Raw genomic sequence first — 18,831 nt, 5'->3', positions numbered from 1 at the left:
ACAGTGGTTTGAATTCCCAGTTTGGCTTTTGGCCTTGTATTCCTCCTTTCTGTACCATTGGTTGCAGCTCTGATATTCCCAGTATATGTCTAGTGCATTATACTCTCCTCCCTTTTCTTGACATTTGGGGGTAAAACCCCTCCCATTTTTTTTCCACCCCACATTTATACTCCTCTATTTTCACATTAAGGGTGAGCTCCTCCAACTTCTCAGAGAGATTGAAGGGTTTTTTTTTTTTGAGCTCTGAACACAAAGACTAAGGGATTTGGGGTCCCTTCCCCTTCTGCCCCCTCCTCCCCAGTTTTAGGTCTGTAAATCCAGGATGACCTTTCCCTTGCCCACTGCCTTCCTAACCAGTGTTTACTAACAGGACCAGGAATGACCAGCTCCAGGGTCCTCACAGTGCAGATCTGCAGCAGCCATGAAAGTTGATGAAGAAAGGGGGTGACAAAGGGACATGAAGTGGGACGGTTCCAGGGTGTGAGAAGAAGCTATGGTCTCAGGAGGATACCTTGCTTGAGGGTAACTGGGAAAAATGCTGCTCTGAGCTCCCCCAGCCTTGCCACATTAATGGGATGAATCAGAGCCTCTTCATTTGCCCACCCTCAGCATATAAATGATATGTTGCAGTGTGTCCCCCGGTTGGAGGCAAACAGGAGTTCTAGGGAATACCTCAGCAACAGGGACATACTGCAAATATAGGAGGAAAGAACACTAAGTAGAGAACTGTGATGTTTTCCTTTTCATAATAAACACAGAGCCATAAAAACAATCCCATCCTTTGTCTCTTGTTCCCCCAGGGAGATCATACTCAATCTGGCTCTGAGCATCACCAAGCTTTACCACCAGCTCCACTGATGGGATAGGGAGAAGCACCTTCAAGCCAGTCTGTCCTGTAAGGGGGACCCACCTGCTCCAACACCATGTCCTCAACCTTGCTTATAAACAACCTGGAAATAGCCCGCCTCTCAGGACTTAATGTGGACAGATGGGAGGAGAGAGCCTTGAAAACTACAAAGGAGCAGGGGACATTAATACAACAGACTGAAACAGACACACAGCAGAGTGTAAGCCCCAGAAATGGCAGAGGCTGCCTCATCCATGGTTCAAATTAAGAAGGGTAGTGAGGGGTTAAAGGTGAAAAGACACTTAGCCATGAGTGAAGCAGCAGCTGTCAAAGAAGAGTTTGTTGGCAAAGGAGGAAGTGAGCTGTACTACTCATTCTCAGTTATGATTGCTGCAACAAACAGCACATAACCCAGCTGTGATAACCATGCCCCAGATATATTCCATTGCATAGACTCCATTGCAGTATCTTCAGTGCCAGATCAAGACATGATCAAATTGGTATTGCTCATACCAATGGTTTGTGGGAATGAGGGCTCTGGACCAATCCTTATCATCACACCCATTTCTTCCTTGCCACACTTTGAGACCCTGCACTTTTGTGTTGTTCCTTGTTCAAGCTTAATCGCTCTCTCCCTCCTACAGGCACCCATCCAGCCATCTGATCAAATTACATATGTAACCTCTGCTTTCCATTCCTTCAGGGCCTGGCTGGGGTGGACTGCTGGCCTGAGAAATCAACCAGCAAGAGCTAGTTCCCCAAAATCCCACTCGGCAGCCTGCAAGGGACGATGGAAGTGGAAGATGTTCAATCCACAAGAGGTCAATTTCTCAAAACCCAGTCAGGAGAGGATTAGCCACGCAAGGTAAATACCATAAATATAAACTGGTTTGGCTTTAAACTGAACAATTACAAAAATAATTCATATGAAGAATAAAACCAAACACATTTCTCCTGAAAGTCCCTCAACACAGAAGCCTGTTTCAAGTTTCATTTCTAATACTCAGTACTGTGGATTGTGGTCGGCTTAGTCCCACATCGCTTCCTATCCAGGAAGATTCCTGGCATTAACCGGATGTCCTAAATCCGCCCCAGACTAGTGGCTAGCACTGTGCTGCAAGGAAGGGACTCAAGTTCTAGCTATATGGTGCCTGCCATCAAGGTAGCTGAGCACCTCCCAGCATTATGGAGTTTGCAGACAAAGATATATAGTGTGTGTCTCTCTCCCCTCCAGTCAGCAGGGACTGGACTTTGGGTTGTTTTGTTGTTCCTGTGGAAAGGCGGAGTCAAAGCAGAGGGTCTGAAGGCAGGTTCTGGGCTCTCACTATTTCTTCAAGAATGAAAGAAAATGAGCAATGTCTGGGCCCTTGCATACCTCTCTGCAATATCTTGCACCAGGCCCTTGTGCTGATGCATGGTGCTCTCCCTCTGCCTTCGCTTGGAACTGTAGTACTGCCCAGCTGTGCTATACCCACTGCTGCAAAGGCCTTCTCCCTTAACATATGCCCCACCTTTTGCAATCACCCTCCAGTTCATGAGGGTTCCTTCACCATAGTCATGAACTCTCTGTGGCCAATGGGCCTGGAGACCTTGGTCTGTGAGGTACCAGCCCTCTGCCTGAACCACGCCTCCTTCACACCCTCGCTGATGGGTCAAGCCGCTGAAGCTCAGCTTGGGCAGCACAGCCACAGCTTTCTCCCAGGGGCGAGAGTGGAAATTTCCCCTTCTCCGATTCCATGTGCCAGCCTTGAGTGATCTCATGGAGCAGACTGTAGTGGGTGATGGTAGCGGTTGTGTATAACGCATACTGACACTTAGCCTCTTTTGAGCAGGTGTCATGGGACTAGGAGTGAGATAGGATTAAACATAGCTCAGATCTGTCAAGAACCAAGGGGTTCCAATCTTGGTGTGTTATGTCATTCTATCTACTTTGGACCCACAGCTGCTTGAAAAAAGGAATTCAGTTAGTTCAAAGTGCTACAGGAATAGATACCAAGGTGATAAGAACTTTAGAAATGCTTATAGGATCAGGAGGAAGCCACAATCTGAGAACTGAGCCCTAGGACCTGTCACTTTCCCCCCGACAGATGGAGGAGGGAGCACACAGGGAAAAGAGAGTAGCAGAAATGGGAAACCAGGCAAAAAACCAAAGGTGGTGTACCCTGATGGTCAGGGTGATTTATACTCCCATTGGCAAAGAAAGCCCCCTGTCTTCAGCACGGCTGGCCTCGCTGGCGGGTGATCGTTCTTTATAGGGAACATTCCCTTTTCTCCCGCATGCTTATTCCAAACAAGAGGGTGGGGAATCATGTTTCCATCATTTCTCTCTTTAGCGTATCCTCTCAACTGGAAGAGTAACATAGGTTCAGAGTAACATAGGTTCACACTGTACCTCACCCCGCTACATGCTACGGATCAGGCACACACTACGGAGCCATTTGCTCAAACTAGGAGAGGGGAAGGTGGCTGTCACCCCAAAGAACCAAGACAGTCAAGGAAAGAAGCAAACCCTGTCATTAAAAACCCAGTGCGGGGACAACAGGGATGGAGAGCTTAGCTCGCTGGCTCCGATTGGTTCGGCTCCTAAATCCAGCACTGTCACTTCCCCTCCTCACTGCATGACTCTCCACAGTCCAGACAAGGAGTCTGGCTCACGCATCCTCCCAGCCACAAGGCAGCAGTGTTCCAGGAGTAATCCCGCAGCTGATTCTCCCTGTCCCTGGGGTGGGTGCTGTGCCTGGATGCAGTCTGTAGCCCACTGGCCCCAACACCCAGGCTAGGCTCTAGGGGGTTAGGATTTCCCCTTCCCCTCCCTTTTACTCCAGGGAGAAGAGGATTAACCAGCACTTATGTTGTATTATATTGGGGAGGGAGGCTCCCTGCCACAGATACTGCCAGCAGCTCCTCTCTAAAGTTGTCCCTATTCTTACCCCCCTATCCAGAGCTGGTTTTGAACAGGCCCATTTATGAAGCACTGGCACACAGAGCCTACAGCTTCCTGGCCTCCCCCTATACCCAGCAGGCTTGTAGAGGGTTCCCTGAATATCCTTAACCACTAAGTAGATAGCAGAGCTTCTGAATCCTGCCACACTCCTACCTCTCTTTCACACACACACGCACTCTGCCACACACCTGCCAAATCCATCCACATTAACACTTGTGCATACACTAATCCACACACTTGTGAACACAACACACAATCAACCTAGAGAAGACCCCTGCAGCTTGTTCCCTGATGAAAGCAGGTTGCCGGGACACAGCCTGAAGCTTTGAGGGCAGAGCTAAGGTGTGGGGTGCAGAGCAACAGTGAGGTGGGGATAGGGAAGGAGTACAATACTTGTGTTCCACCCCTCTTCTCTTATCTGCAAGCTCCAGGACTGGCAGCACGTTAGACAAAGAGTGGAGCCCATGAGAGACGCATTGACATGGGTTGGTAGCGAGAGGCTGTATTTTAAAGACTACCGAGGTAAAAAAATAAATGCCTATAGAGATACTTTTGCACATGTACACACAAACTCACATGAACACGCATGACACACACATCCACTCACATGCACATGATCATACATTCGCCCGCCCACTCACATGCTCATTGACAAGTCCAGATGCACATGTGCATGCAACCTGTTCCACGGTGGGGGCAGCTGCTCCCTCCACCCACCCTTGTGTAGGAAAATCTATCCCCTGGATAAGATCTCGCCACCCTGCAGGCAAGGTTGAAGGGGTGTACCACAGCCTTTTTGCCTTCTACAGGGCCAGTTCCCATTTCCTCTTCTTCCCTCTGGCCCTCATTAGCATGACTGGGAATCCCACCCCAAGTCTCACTCCCAGAAAGGCAGAGAATGCAGAGAAACTATGCACCTTGGCTGGAAACAAAATGAAAAAGGAAAATAAAAGACACACCTCACTCTTCCCCTTTGCTCTAATGTTCCCATTTCCCATGCAAGTCCCGCTCCTGTCACCCAGCCCCTTCTGCCCTCCGATAGGGATTCTCTAGCAGGTAGTGGAACCGCTGGTAGTTCTTTAGCAGGTACTTTGGGGCATACATTTGTTCCTTGGGGTCAGCAGGGGGGTACTCCTGGGTGTTGCCATCGAACCAGCCACCAGTCCGGATCAGTTCCCGGATGTAGTTGAGGTCCCGCTTGTCCTCGTAGTCACCCCAGCGGGGGAAGTCCCCGTTCTGGGCTGACACCAGTTTGAAGTAGATACCCTCTGGGGTGAAGCACCAGGAGCAGTGCCAGCCAGCAAAATGGAGGGGGCTGCCCAGTGACCACTGCACCAGGATGTGGCCTGTGGTGTTCTCGTACTGCCGGAAGCCGGGCATGGTGTAGTACTCTCTGCGGCGGAGGCGGATCCCGTCCGTGGCATAGACAGCACGCAACATCCCCACTGTGCAGCCAGAAACCACCTCTAGGGTGCCGGGCTGCTTCCAGAAGAAACCATAGAGGGACTTGCGCATGTGGAAGGCGAAAGGCTCTGTCCAGCCATCGTAGAGCTTGAGGAACAGCACGCCATCGCGGGCCGGGATCTCATCCGCGTCATCGATGATGAAGACATCATCCAGGCGCAGGTTGCGTAGGCGGGAGGTTCCGTCCCGTGTCAGGAAGGTGCGCAGGTAGTCATCGGCGATCCAGCCGTCCTGGCGCCCACCGGGAGGGAAATGGTCAAGGAAGACATAGAGCACCTTGTGGCGGATGTAGTCGAAGGAGCCATTGAGGAGCATCTCGCGGAACTTTAGTGGGCGCGGCTCGCCATAGGCTGTGAAGTTTGACTCGCAGACCATGAAGGCATCCACTACATCACCCAGCTCATGGAAACGGGCGTCCAGGAGGTCAAACTCATGGTTGATGTTGATGGCATTGATGACCCGCCGGGGTACCTCACGTGGTGCCAGCCGATCCTTGGTGGGCAGGTTTGAGTACTGGACCACAGTGGGCACCCCACAGCTAGGGCCATGCCAGCCAGGCAGGCACACGCACTCCACCCACTTGCGCCGCTTTGTGCCGCTGGTGCTCAGCGGCTTGCGAGCTGGGTGCCCCGAAGCAGCGCCATCTTCTCTCTCGTCCATTCGGCCCGCTGGTGGCTTCTCCAACATCCTGGTGCCTGGCTTGAAGCAGACGCCGCCAGCTTTGGTATGGACAAAATATTCTGACGTGTCTTCCTGCAGTAAAAACTCAGCTTTGTGCAGGTCCTCACTGGCCCTGCTGGGTGGCAGGGGCTGAAGCAGGGGTGAATGGGAGTACAGCGGCGTACGGAGAAACTCTGGCCCTCCTGGCTCGGGGCTGACCTGCGGAGTGACAGGCGCATTGTTCCAGAAGAAGCTGTAGACAAGGTTGGGGCTAAGCGAAGCTAGCTCCCGGGGAAAGGTGACGTAAGAGAGGGCTTTGAGGAAGTGCAGGAAGGAGATGAGGCAGAGACCAGCCATGCACAGAGTCAGAAAGAGCTTGTGGCGTCTCATCTTCATCCTGAGGAAAAGCCAAAGAGAAAAGTAACATTCAGTTATTAGTTGGCTGCAAAAGATCCCTGGACCAATGAGGAAAAGAGTGTTGTGTGAAGCCTAGGATATAACCAGAGCGAGGTCCAAACTCAGATAGAATAGCCTCCAGCTGGAATCTTTCCCTCAAATCTAATCCAACCCAATTTCCTCCCTCCCATTCTCACCAGACCTGCCACCTTTGCTGAGTTCCCTCTTGGAGTTCAGCAAATCTGACCTCCCCAGGCCTGGGCACTGTCTTTAGACCTGATATATTCTAGAACATGCCATTAGTGTCCAGGTAAGGGGATGGGAAGCATAGAATTCTGGGCACCTCTGATCCCACGAAGTCTCCAAGCTCAGCAGATTTAATTAGAGCAGATGGCAAGGTGGGGACAAAATACAGAGAGCTCACTCATATGGTATATCACCAAAAGGTTAGGGGGCTGCTGGAAGGGGGAGATAGAGAGTGGTTGGGATGAGGGGCAAGGAGAATAGAAGGTTGAGGCTGAAAAGATGATGTGATTGGGGTGGAGTGGAGTGTATGGGAGAAGGGGCCATAAAAACGTTTAGCTAATGATCTCAATTTCCGGGGTATGGGAGATACCTGAATCCCCAAAACCATTTGGAGGGTCATCTACAACATATGTCCTAAAGAAATCCTCACTCCCAGGAAAAGCTACTCAATGATGAGCAGGGAGAGTTTCAAAAATTAATCTGGCCTCACCTTTTCTCTCCCTTCCACCTAAAGTCCATTGGGCTACTGGACTGTTACTCAACTGCTTTGCCTTCCATCCCCTACGTGTTAGGGGCTGAACATGTTGCCTCTGGACCATGGTGTCATAAATATAAAGGGAGAGCTAACCACCTTTAAATCCCTCCTTGCCAGAGGAAAAACCCTTTAACCTGTAAAGGGTTCAGAAGCTAAGATAACCTCGCTGGCATCTGACCAAAATGACCAATGAGGAGACAAGATACTTTCAAAGCTGGAGAGGGGCGGAAAAACAAAGGGTCCTCTCTGTGTGCGTGATGCTTTTGCTGGTACCAGAGCAGGAATGCAGGTCAGAACTCCGAAGTGAGCTGTAGCTCACGAAAGCTTATGCTCTAATAAATTTGTTAGTCTCTAAGGTGCCACAAGTACTCCTTTTCTTTTTGTAAAGAGTTAGTAAGCAATCTAGTTAGATATGCATTAGATTCTGTTTTGTTTAAATGGCTGATAAAATAAGTTGTGCTGAATGGAATGTATATTCCTGTTTTTGTGTCTTTTTGTAACTTAAGGTTTTGCCTAGAGGGATTCTCTATGATTTGAATCTAACTACTCTGTAAGGTATGTCCTTTCCTGATTTTACAAAGGTTTTTCTTTTACTTTTTCTTTAATTAAAATTCTCTTTTAAGAACCTGATTGCTTTTTCATTGTTCTTAAGATCCAAGGGTTTGGGTCTGTGGTCACCTATGCAAATTGGTGAGGATTTTTATCAAGCCTTCCCCAGGAAAGGGAGTGTAGTGCTTGGGGGGATATTTTTTGGAGGGAGACGTTTCCAAGTGGGCACTTCCCCTGTTATTTTTGTTAGACACTTTGGTCACAGGACAAAGAGTATCTGCATCAAGATGCCAGCTTACTAAGGTACCAGGGGTTGTCAGGGAAAGAGGAAGGGGGCTGATCCAGTTTGTTAATGTTTGTGAAGCATTCAGTTGATCACTAACTTCAAAAATCTTTGAGGCGGAATGATTTACGGCCATGCACAAATATCATTACAGACATGGGAAGCTTGAGCGGGGAGAAGGTGTGCAGGATTAAGAACACTTCAGAAGACAGAAGAGTTAAGACAGAAAATATCATATCATATTATCTCTATAGAAATCCCTGGTATGCCCAAATCTTGAATACTGCGTGCAGATGTGGCTGCCCCATCTCAAAAAAAATATATTGGAATTGGGAAAGGTTCAGAAAAGGGCAACAAAAATTATTAGGGGTATGGAATGGCTTCCATATGAGGAAAGACTGGGACTTTTCAGCTTGGAAAAGAGATGACTAAGGGGGTATATGACAGAGGTCTATAAAATCATGACTGGTGTGGAGAAAGTAAGTAAGGAAGTATTATTTACTCCTTCTCATAACACAAGAGCTAGGGGTCACCAAATTAAATTAATAGGCAGCAGGTTTAAAACAAACAAAAGGAAGTATTTTTTCACACAATGCACAGTCAAACTGTGGAACTCCTTGACAGAGGATTTTGTGAAGGCCAAGACTATAACAGAGTTAAAAAAAGAAGTAGATAAATTCATGGAGGATAGGTCCATCAATGGCTATTAGCCAGGATAGGCAGGGATGGTGTCCCTAGCTTCTGTTTACTAGAAGCTGGAAACGGGTGACAAGGAAAGGATCACTTGATGATTACCTGTTCCGTTCATTTCCTCTAGGGCACCTGGCATTGGTCACTGTCAGAAGACAGGATATTGGGCTAGATGGACCTTTGGTCTGACCCAGTATGGCCGTTCTTACATTCTTAAGAGTTCCCATATCTGACACAATTGGCCTGATTCTACCCTCGCTTGCACTGGTTTGACACCAGTAGAATTCCATTGGGCCAAATCCTCAGCTGGTGTAAATCAGCCTAGCTCATGGAGTTTGACCCTATTAGCACCAGTGAAATTCCTCCTGCTGTATTGTTAATGCTTGTGATTTTATTGCGATTCTCCAATATTTGGTGTATTTCTTAGAACTCCAGCTCCTGGAGCCCTGGAACCCACAAGAATCTCATTTAAAAAAAAAAAAAAAAGTTAAGTTTCTAGATCTCAGGTTTTTGTTTTTTGTTTTGTTTTGTTGGGGGAGAGGAAAGAGAGGAAACTGGCAAACCGGAACCCTAAAAGCTCAAAACCAGAAGAAATCCCCCCACTCCCAAATTATTATTTTTAATACCTCATGATTTTCTAGGCCTGACATGATTTATACAGCTCCTGGCTGACATTGGTGCAAGAAGAGAATCAGGCTGACAGTATCCCACATGAGGGGTTAATTACGCAAGGCTTGAAAAATGTACCCAACATCCACTAGCCCAGTGGTTTTCAACCTTTTTTCATTTCCTGACCCCTAAAAAATTTCCAATAGTGATGTGGCCCCGTTTGGAAATCTTAGACAGAGTCTGCAGGCCCCCAGGAGTCCACAGACCACAGGTTGAAAGCCACTGACCTGGCCCAAGGACTTAGCCTGCTCCTCAGGCTCAAATGCACTGATTTCCCAAGCCACAGACCTGCCTGTCCAATCTCCTACTGGCCAGGCAACTCCCACTGCCTGGGCCCAAAGAGCCATTCTCCTTCTGGATGAACTGTGTGTCACCAATTAATGCTAACCCCCTACCCCCCCACACAAATAAATCAATGCTGCACCAATATGTCAGTGCTGGGAATCCCCAGCCCTCTGCTCAAAAAAAATCCATGTATACTTGCCTCATGCACAGAGCTCTCTGCTGAGGTGGGGGCAGGTTGCCAGAAATGGAGGAGCGGATTAAGGAGCAGGGCAGCCGCAGCCTGCCTGAATACCTGTGCATGCCAACTCAGCAGGGGGCCCCTGCTCACACCAGCACAAGGCACTGTATGGGTGTGTGGATGGGTGGGGCACACTTCTGACCTCTGCTGAAGGGGTGCTGGTAATAGTAGGCCCTGTCCCCACACAGAGCCCTCTGCTGGGGTGGTGGAGATCTCCAGGGCCTAGGGTTGCCAACCGGTTGCAAAGGGACTCTGGTGGCTCCAGTCAGCACCGCCGACTGGGTCATTAAAAGTCCCGTCGGCGGCGCAGCAGGGCTAAGGCAGGCGCCCTGCCTGCCCTGGCTCTGCGCAGCTCCCAGAAGTGGCAACATGTCCCTGCAGCCCCTAGAACACAGGGGCCAGGGAGGCTCCGTGCACTGGCCCCTCCCCGAGCATCGGCTCCACAGCTCCCATTGGCCGGGAACCACAAGGATGGCACCTGCAGGCAAGGGCAGCATGCTGGACTCCCCTGCATCGAGGGGGCCACAGGGACATTCTGGCTGCTTCTGGGAGCTGCCTGAGGTCAGTGCTGCCCAGACCCTGCACCCCAACCTCCTGCCCCAGCCCTGAGCCCCTTCCCTGAACCCGCACCCCAACCCCCCTCCCACACCTCAACCCCCTGCCCCAGCCCTGAGCCCTGTCCCATACCCAAACTCCATCCCAGAGCCTGCACCCCTCACACCCTCCTGCACTCTGAACCCCTTGGCTCCAGCTTGGAGCTCCCGCCTGCATCCCAAACCCCTCATTCCCGGCCCCACCCTAGAGCCTACACTCCCAGCTGGAGCCCTTGCCCCGGCCTGGTGAAAGTGAGTGAGGGTGGGGGAGAGTGAATGATGGGGGGGGGATGGAGAGAGCGAGGGGGGGGGCTTCAGAAAAGGGATGGGGCAGGGGCAGGGCCTCGGGAAAGGGGCAGACAGGAGCGGGGCAAGGGTGTTCAGTTTTGTGCAATTAGAAAGTTGACAACCTTACCAGGGCCCCCTGCTCTAGAGAGTGGCACCCCCATCAGGCCGCCTTATGGCCAACAGTACCAGGGTCCCATTCTCTCTCTCCTCCCATCAGTGGAAGCACTGGAGTGGTCTTATAGGAAGCCATTCTGCTTTCCTTACATTTGGAAGGTTTCCTTTAGGGCTAGATGTTTTTAAAATAAAAACATAGGTACTACAGCAGTGGATGGGACACAGCCAAGAAACATACCTACTTGTCCTGGATGAGTAGATTTTTCCAGCCCTGTAATTAGGGAGTGACAGGGTGATAGGATTATGCACGGAATGAGGAGGGTTATTCAGAGCCTTTCATCTATAAGACACCAGTTAAACTCTGGCTCTAGGTCTGGGAGAAAAGTGAGCCTTTGGCTTCTAGGTTACTGGCTCCAGTCTAGCCCCAGGTCAGTAGGACCTACAGTTAGGAAGGAACTTGCCCTACAGGTAGATCCAACTACATAATAATGGAGTACAAGGTCTCTGTGGAAGCACAAGAATACACCTCCTCCTGGTCAGTATCAAGGCAGAATACTGAATTAGATAGACCCTTGGCATAATCCCTGTGGCAATTCCTATGTTCTTATCCAGCTGCTGTTGGTTGGTCTGTGTGATGCTTGTTATGAATTTCATTCCAGTTCCTACTGGGTAAGTACTCCCACCACAGCTGGCCTGCCTGGTGGTAGGCTCAATAAACAGACCAAGGTTTGAATAGCTCATGGAAACTAGCTGACCTTCCCGGATATAGGCTTTCAGAAATTAAAGTGTATTTTGCTCCCTAAAATTGCATACTTGAATTTCCTCTCCAGCTCTCCTACGTCCGCAAGTCTCAGCCAATATACTCCGATTTTGACCTGTAACACTCACTGCTATTCCAGTCCTGAGACCACCCCATAGCTCTGCCAGGGCACACAGCCAATGTCAGCAGCTTTGCCAGCCCAATCTTAACCTGCAGTACCCTCTTCTCTTCTAGCCCTGACATTTCCTGCAAGACAATTTTTCCTGCTCATCTTTGCCTTTTGTTGGGACCCTGGTGCTGAGAACTGTCAAACTCATTTCCTGAAACATCCCTAAAGGAGGCAAATTGAGAAGTGCAGATATGCCAGTATGAAAGCCCCTCCCCAAATCAACTCCATCCTCACATACCAGGGATTCCTCTGACTGAGAGTGGAGAAACCTCATTGCCCTTGGTGGGCTGAGACCAAAAGTGTCCGCTCTTTTCCTTTCCCTTTCCTCAGATCAGCTTTGAAGTGTGAGATACACCTAGGAATTGCAGCTAAGGCCACAGGTCATCAGGTGAGGAGAACATTTCTCCCCACCCTTCCTATTCAAAACACCTTGTGCATGGTAGAAATTTGAAAGGGAAATACCTAATAATCTATTAGGGACAGGTTCTCAGAACCCCAGCTGCTCCTCACAAAGTAATGATCAGTTAGCAGGGCCACTGGAACACAAAGTCTCCTCTCTCCTGACAATTTTTGGGAGGGAACTTGACTCAGTAGGGACTGGCAATGGCACCCAGCAAATAAAGAACTCAGCTGGTTAAACCAGGTAGAAAGGTTACTTTTGTTCTGATTTCAGAGTAGCAGCCATGTTAGTCTATATTCGCAAAAAAGAAAAGGAGTACTTGTGGCACCTTAGAGACTTACAAATTTATTTGAGCATAAGCTTTCTTGAGCTACAGCTCACTTCATCAGATGCATTTGGTGGAAAATACAGTGGGGAGATTTATATACACACACAGAGAACATGAAACAATGGATTTTATCATACACACTGTAAGAAGAGTGATCACTTAAGATGAGCTCTACCAGTAGGAAGGAGGGGGGGAAAGGAGGAAAACCTTTTGTGGTGATAATCAAGGTGGGCCATTTCCAGCAGTTAACAAGAACGTCTGAGGAACAGTAGGGGGTGGGGTGGGGGCAGAAATAACATGGGGAAATAGTTTTACTTTATGTAATGACCCATCCGCTCCCAGTCTCTATTCAAGCCTAAATTAATTGTATCCAGTTTGCAAATAATTCCAATTCAGCAGTCTCCGGTTGGAGTCTGTTTTTGAAGTTTTTTTGTTGAAGGATAGCCACTCTCAGGTCTGTAATCGTGTGACCGGAGAGATTTAAGCGTTCTCCGACTGGTTTTTGAATGTTATAATTCTTGATATCTGATTTGTGTCCATTTATTCTTACACATAGAGACTGTCCAGTTTGACCAATGTACATGGCAGAGGGGCATTGCTGGCACATGATGGCTTATATCACATTGGTAGATGCGCAGGTGAACGAGCCTCTGATAGTGTGGCTGATGTGATTAGGCCCTATGATGGTATCCCCTGAATAGATATGTGGACAGAGTTGGCAATGGGCTTTGTTGCAAGGATAGATTCCTGGGTTAGTGGTTCTGTTGTGTGGTTGCTGGTGAGTATTTGCTTCAGATTGGGGGGCTGTCTGTAAGCAAGGATTGGCCTGTCTCCCAAGATCTGTGAGAGTGATGGGTCGTCCTTCAGGATAGGTTGTAGATCCTTGATGATGCGTTGGAGAGGTTTTAGTTGGGGGCTGAAGGTGATGGCTAGTGGCATTCTGTTATTTTCTTTGTTGGGCCTGTCCTGTAGTAGGTGACTTCTGGGTACTCTTCTGGCTCTGTCAATCTGTTTCTTCACTTCAGCAGGTGGGTATTGTAGTTGTAAGAATGCATGATAGAGATCTTGTAGGTGTTTGTCTCTGTCTCAGGGATTGGAGCAAATGCGGTTATATCGTAGAGCTTGGCTGTAGACAATGGATTGCGTGGTATGATCTGGGTGAAAGCTAGAGGCATGTAGGTAGGAATAGCGGTCAGTAGGTTTCCAATATAGGGTGGTGTTTATGTGACCATCGCTTATTAGCACCATAGTGTCCAGGAAGGTGATCTCTTGTGTGGACTGGTCCAGGCTGAGGTTGATGGTGGGATGGAAATTTTTGAAATCAGGTGGAATTCCTCAAGGGCTTCTTTTCCATGGGTCCAGATGATGAAGATGTCATCAATGTAGCACAAGTAGAGTAGGGGCATTAGGGTACGAGAGCTGAGGAAGCGTTGTTGTAAGTCAGCCATAAAAATGTTGGCATACTGTGGGGCCATACAGGTACCCATCGCAGTGCCACTGATTTGAAGGTATACATTGTCCCCAAATGTGAAATAGCTATGGGTGAGGACAAGTCACAAAGTTCAGCTACCAGGTTAGCCGTGACATTATCGAGGATACTGTTCCCGACGGCTTGTAGTCCATCTTTGTGTGGAATGTTGATGTAGAGGGCTTCTACATCCATAGTGGCTAGGATGGTGTTTTTAGGAAGATCACCGATGGATTGTAGTTTCCTCAGGAAGTCAGTGGTGTCTCGAAGATAGCTGGGAGTGCTGGTAGCGTAGGGTCTGAGGAGGGAGTCTACATAGCCAGACAATCCTGCTGTCAGGGTGCCAATGCCTGAGATGATGGGGTGTCCAGGATTTCCAGGTTTATGGATCTTGGGTAGCAGATAGAATACCCCGGGTCGGGGTTCCAGGGGTGTGTCTGTGCGGATTTGTTCTTGTGCTTTTTCAGGGAGTCTCTTGAGCAAATGGTGTAGTTTCTTTTGGTAATCCTCAGTGGGATCAGACGGTAATGGCTTGTAGAAAGTGGTGTTGGAGAGCTGCTTAATAGCCTCTTGTTCATATTCCGACCTATTCATGATGACAACAGCACCTCCTTTGTCAGCCTTTTTGATTATGATGTCAGAGTTGTTTCTGAGGCTGTGGATGGCAATGTGTTCTGCACGGCTGAGGTAATGGGGCAAGTGATGCTGCTTTTCCACAATTTCAACCCTTGCACGTCGGCGGAAGCACTCTTTGTAGAAGTCCAGTCTGTTATTTCGACCTTCAGGAGGAGTCCAGCCAGAATCCTTCTTTTTGTAGTGTTGGTAGGAAGATCCCTGTGGGTTAATACATTGGTTAGAGGTGTGTTGGAAATATTCCTTGAGTCGGAGATGTCAAAAATAGGATTCTAGGTCACCTCAGAAGTGTATCATGTTCATGGGGGTGGAGGGCAAAAGGAGAGGCCCCGAGATAGGACAGATTCTTCTGCTGGGCTAAGAGTATAGTTGGACAGATTAACAATATTGCTGGGTGGGTTACGGGAACCACTGTTGTGGTCCCTTGTGGCATGTAGTAGTTTCGAGAGTTTAGTGTCCTTTTTCTTTTGTAGAGAAGCAAAGTGTGTATTGTAGATGGCTTGTCTAATTTTTGTAAAGTCCAGCCACGAGGAAGTTTGTGTGGAAGGTTGGTTCTGAAAGTTAGGTGGGGAGAGAGGTCTGAGTAACTACTTGAGACATCACAGCAGCATCTCCCAGCCCATCCTCTAATCCCCAGCAGCAGAACTAGAGGTTTGTTTTCTTTTAAGAGGGGGTCTCAAGGATGTTTCCATGCCTGAGGTCCCAGGGATAAGCCTGTACCTACAGCCAGCCTCCCCTGCAGTAACGAGCAGCTGGGAGTGTGGTGCACCTGCAACATCCCCAGTTGCTTGCTACATTTTACTGTGACCTGGGAAATATCAAATGATCAGTTGATTTATGTCATCCTGGAATCACATCCTGGATCCCAATGAAGAAAAATGCACAAAGTTTATGGGCTGGCAATTCACCAGATTTTGCTCTGGAGGTCAATGGGAAGAGGAGGCAGAGCATACAGCCAGGTGTATGATGCCCCTAATCTTGGCACCAAGAGCCCTAGTGCACATCCACTCACCCACATGTCCCCCAGACACTTAAACAGCAGCTCACAAACTGGAACAAGTTCAGAGGCTTCGCCCAGGATCTATTCCATGCAGCACAGAAATCCAATTCAGGATTTTCTTCCCCCTCCTGGGTAGGCTAAATGTTGAGTCCATACCAGGTGGACACAAATCTAGAACAGATTCTCCTCATCTCAGGCACTGCACCCAGAGTCCATTCAGGGGACAAAGAGAATAATGGCATTTGCACACAAAGGGTCTCAAAGCACTTTCAAACCCTGAATAAACTGTGCCCCAGAAAACACCTTTTTTAAGTAAGCAGGGAATATAAAAGGGATCTCTTCAGAGCAACTGAAAGGAAGCCATCACTAGGGTGGACAACTATAGTTTGATAGGCCATGGCAGCACTACACGCTATTTTAGGACAGGAAGTGAAGAATACACTATCAAATTGAAATTGCAGGGGAAAAAATGTAAGGAAACGGAATACAATTGTCCCAGTACAAACTTATTCAGGACACTATATTCAACACTCTTGCTCTTATGGAAAATGCCATGATATTTTTAATGAATATGTGTGGCTAGGACCCTAGCAGGGACATTCTGGGGGGGGGGAATCTTAGTACAAGGCTGCACATAGATTCTGATCAGATTCCCCTTCATTCAGGGACTGAATTCAAAGTCCATCCATGACTCTCCTGGCTGGTGACAATAAGCAAAGAGCAACTGTTTTCCACTGCTAATGGAAACTATCAAAGCCTCCTTCAAAGCAACAAACCTCATGTCATTCATCCTCCCTGCAACTTTGACACCTCTGACCTCAAAGTGCCACTGACTCACTACCAACATGACACACCTGGAGCAGACAGTGCAGCATTCAACTATCTGATTTTCCCTAATTACAATGAACACCATCACCAGGATGCCACAAGAAACAGCACCTGGGTGAAAAATAACTGTCTTACATTGATCATATGCAAGCCTGAGGTGATGTTGTTTGGAAGGGGAGAAACTCTTCAAAGATGCTGTCCTCCCCTTCCACTGAAGGCAGCTGCATTCTGTTTGTCAAACTAGTGAGAGCATAGGGTTCTGTTCATCACCAAGCCTAGACAACCAAGTAGTCCCAGTGGTGACAAAATGCCTTCTTCCACCTGCATCTTACTAGGGAACTCCACTCCTCCCTCCTGGACGAGGATCTGACCACAGCGACATGTGTTGGTCTCCTCCAGACTAGATTACTGTATCTTGCTGTATATAGGGACTAAGATGGATGCGACAGAGACTCCATCTTGTACACAATATGTCTGCCTGCCTTCCTCAATGGGATGAGCTTCTGTGAGCACATCACCTCTGTATTCTAGCCCCTCCACTGTCTCCCAGTTGGTTTCTATTGTCTTTTTAAAAAAGTCTTGGCCATGATCTTCAAAGTCATGAGTGGGTCAGGAGTCAGCTACTTTAGCAACCACCTCCCCATCCAGGATCCAGCAAGATAGCTGTATTACTCTGGGACAATGCAGCTCCAACACCCAGTACAAAACACTGCAGATAAAGCAGTCTTGGTATAACTGGAGGTTGAGGGGCTGTGGAATGATCTTCTAGAGGTCATCAGTCTAACCTTGAGTGTGACCAACTTCAGCGTTCATTACAAGTCCCTTCTCTTTGATAACTACACTTAATCTTATAACTAGGTTAAAACTAATAATAGTGATATTAGTATTATGTAATTCTCTTAGCAGATCGTCTTTTAAACCAGGGCTGTAGAAGAGCAAAAAACTCAATACAAATCCATTAGGGACCTTGCTATGCAGATTTAATTTACCTGGGAAGCATTTAGACACCACAGTGATACATTGATGGGTGCTATGGAAAACCTCAAAATGGATTTTAAAGCCCCACTGGAATCAAAGTAAGGTTCTTCTCTTTATTTGTCATGTACTAAGATAAGGAAAGGCCCCCTTTTGTGTTTGAAAGTGGCACAAAGCCAGTTGGTCATAACTATTTCTCAGTTTTAATGCTCCCTTATTGCCAATATGAGACCTTCCCAACCTCTCAGACAAATCCCCCAACCACAGTAGCTTTCCCCTTACAGATAGGGGAAGTGTGGATTAGATATAAAGTCTGGGTCTTAATTGGCAGAGAGAAACGTATAAGACATAGGTGTAAGCAGATTCATTGTGCTCCTGTATAACTCCTCACCTCTCCACAAACACATCTTTGTTTTCTTGCTTGGTTCTCTCTGATCATCCAAGAGCAAGAAGCCAGTACTCTAATTCCATCTTCCCACAGCCTTCCCTATTCCCATCTTCTGCCTCTCCCTCTACCAACACCTGAAGTCCTAGAAAAAAAGAGTCTGAATGACCATCTGGAATGGGCTCCCCCAACCCAAGTCACTGTCTGCTCATGACATCCGGTTCCCATGAGGATGGTTATTATGCCACAGAAGAGGACGACATCACGTGCGGAAAAAAGCAAGCAAACTCAAAGACACCCGGCCCTGGTTTCCAATGAAAAATTATTATTATAGTTACTTATTATGTGTCTTCCGTAGTGGTTAAAGTAGATCACCAAAGGAGGAGAAGCTTGCCACTTTGTTTTTATGTTGGGACAAGTGCTGGCAGGATGTAGTGAAGTACCACTGTATCCTACTGGGTGATGAGAGAAGGCACAGAAGAGAATGGGGACAACTGAATAAAGGTAGCTGAAAGGAGTCCACAGCCCCAAAGCCACCCAAAGTGTGCGTGCATGTAGGTGTGCTGCATAGGGAAACAACTGATGTGCTCCTAACCACCCTCGGGGAGTTGCGGGGGGAATGGGCAGGCCCATTTGTTTCCCCTGGATTCTGGTTAGGAATTCTGGTGGCAGCATCTCCTTTTCTCCCCTCCGGGGAGGGAGGGCTAAAGGTGGCAGACTTTCCCTCCTCCCCACCCCATCTGCAGGGAACAAGGAACCAGCAAGGAGAAGGATCATCCTGTGGACCAGGAATGAAGCAGATAAGTGACTCCCATCTTGGATGACACCCCGACCATTGTGTGCTGGTGCTGATCCACCTGCTGGTGGAAGGGCTCAGAGTCCCAAGTCATAAACCCAGACACCAGCTGCTCCTGGTGCTCTCACTTCAGATTCTCTCGCCGGATGAGTCCTCATTTCCAGGGGTGTTGGAACAATTTGTATAGTGGGGGTGCTGAGAGCCACTGAACCAAACTGTAAACCCTGGATATGGAAACCACTTCAAGAGCCAGTGGGTGCGATAGCACCCCTAGTTCCAGCCCCTATG

General features: G+C 48.3%; 1 protein-coding gene across 5 annotated transcripts in view; it reads right to left on the bottom strand.

Moving 5' to 3' along the window:
• Nucleotides 1-223: 223 nt before the first annotated feature.
• The window catches only part of MGAT3 (beta-1,4-mannosyl-glycoprotein 4-beta-N-acetylglucosaminyltransferase), a 40,041-nt gene continuing 21,433 nt past the window's right edge, over nt 224-18,831 (bottom strand). For all 5 annotated transcript variants that reach the window (XM_038409529.2, XM_043501867.1, XM_043501857.1 and 2 more), the window contains one exon: nt 224-6,312. In XM_038409529.2, the coding sequence (XP_038265457.1) occupies nt 4,806-6,311 (1,506 nt within the window). In that variant the 5' untranslated portion in view covers nt 6,312 and the 3' untranslated portion in view covers nt 224-4,805. The remainder of the gene's footprint in view (nt 6,313-18,831) is intronic.

The sequence above is a fragment of the Dermochelys coriacea genome, chromosome 1 (genome assembly GCF_009764565.3).
Source record: "Dermochelys coriacea isolate rDerCor1 chromosome 1, rDerCor1.pri.v4, whole genome shotgun sequence".
NCBI lineage: Eukaryota > Metazoa > Chordata > Testudines > Dermochelyidae > Dermochelys > Dermochelys coriacea.
This window is presented reverse-complemented; position numbering and strand designations above follow the sequence as displayed.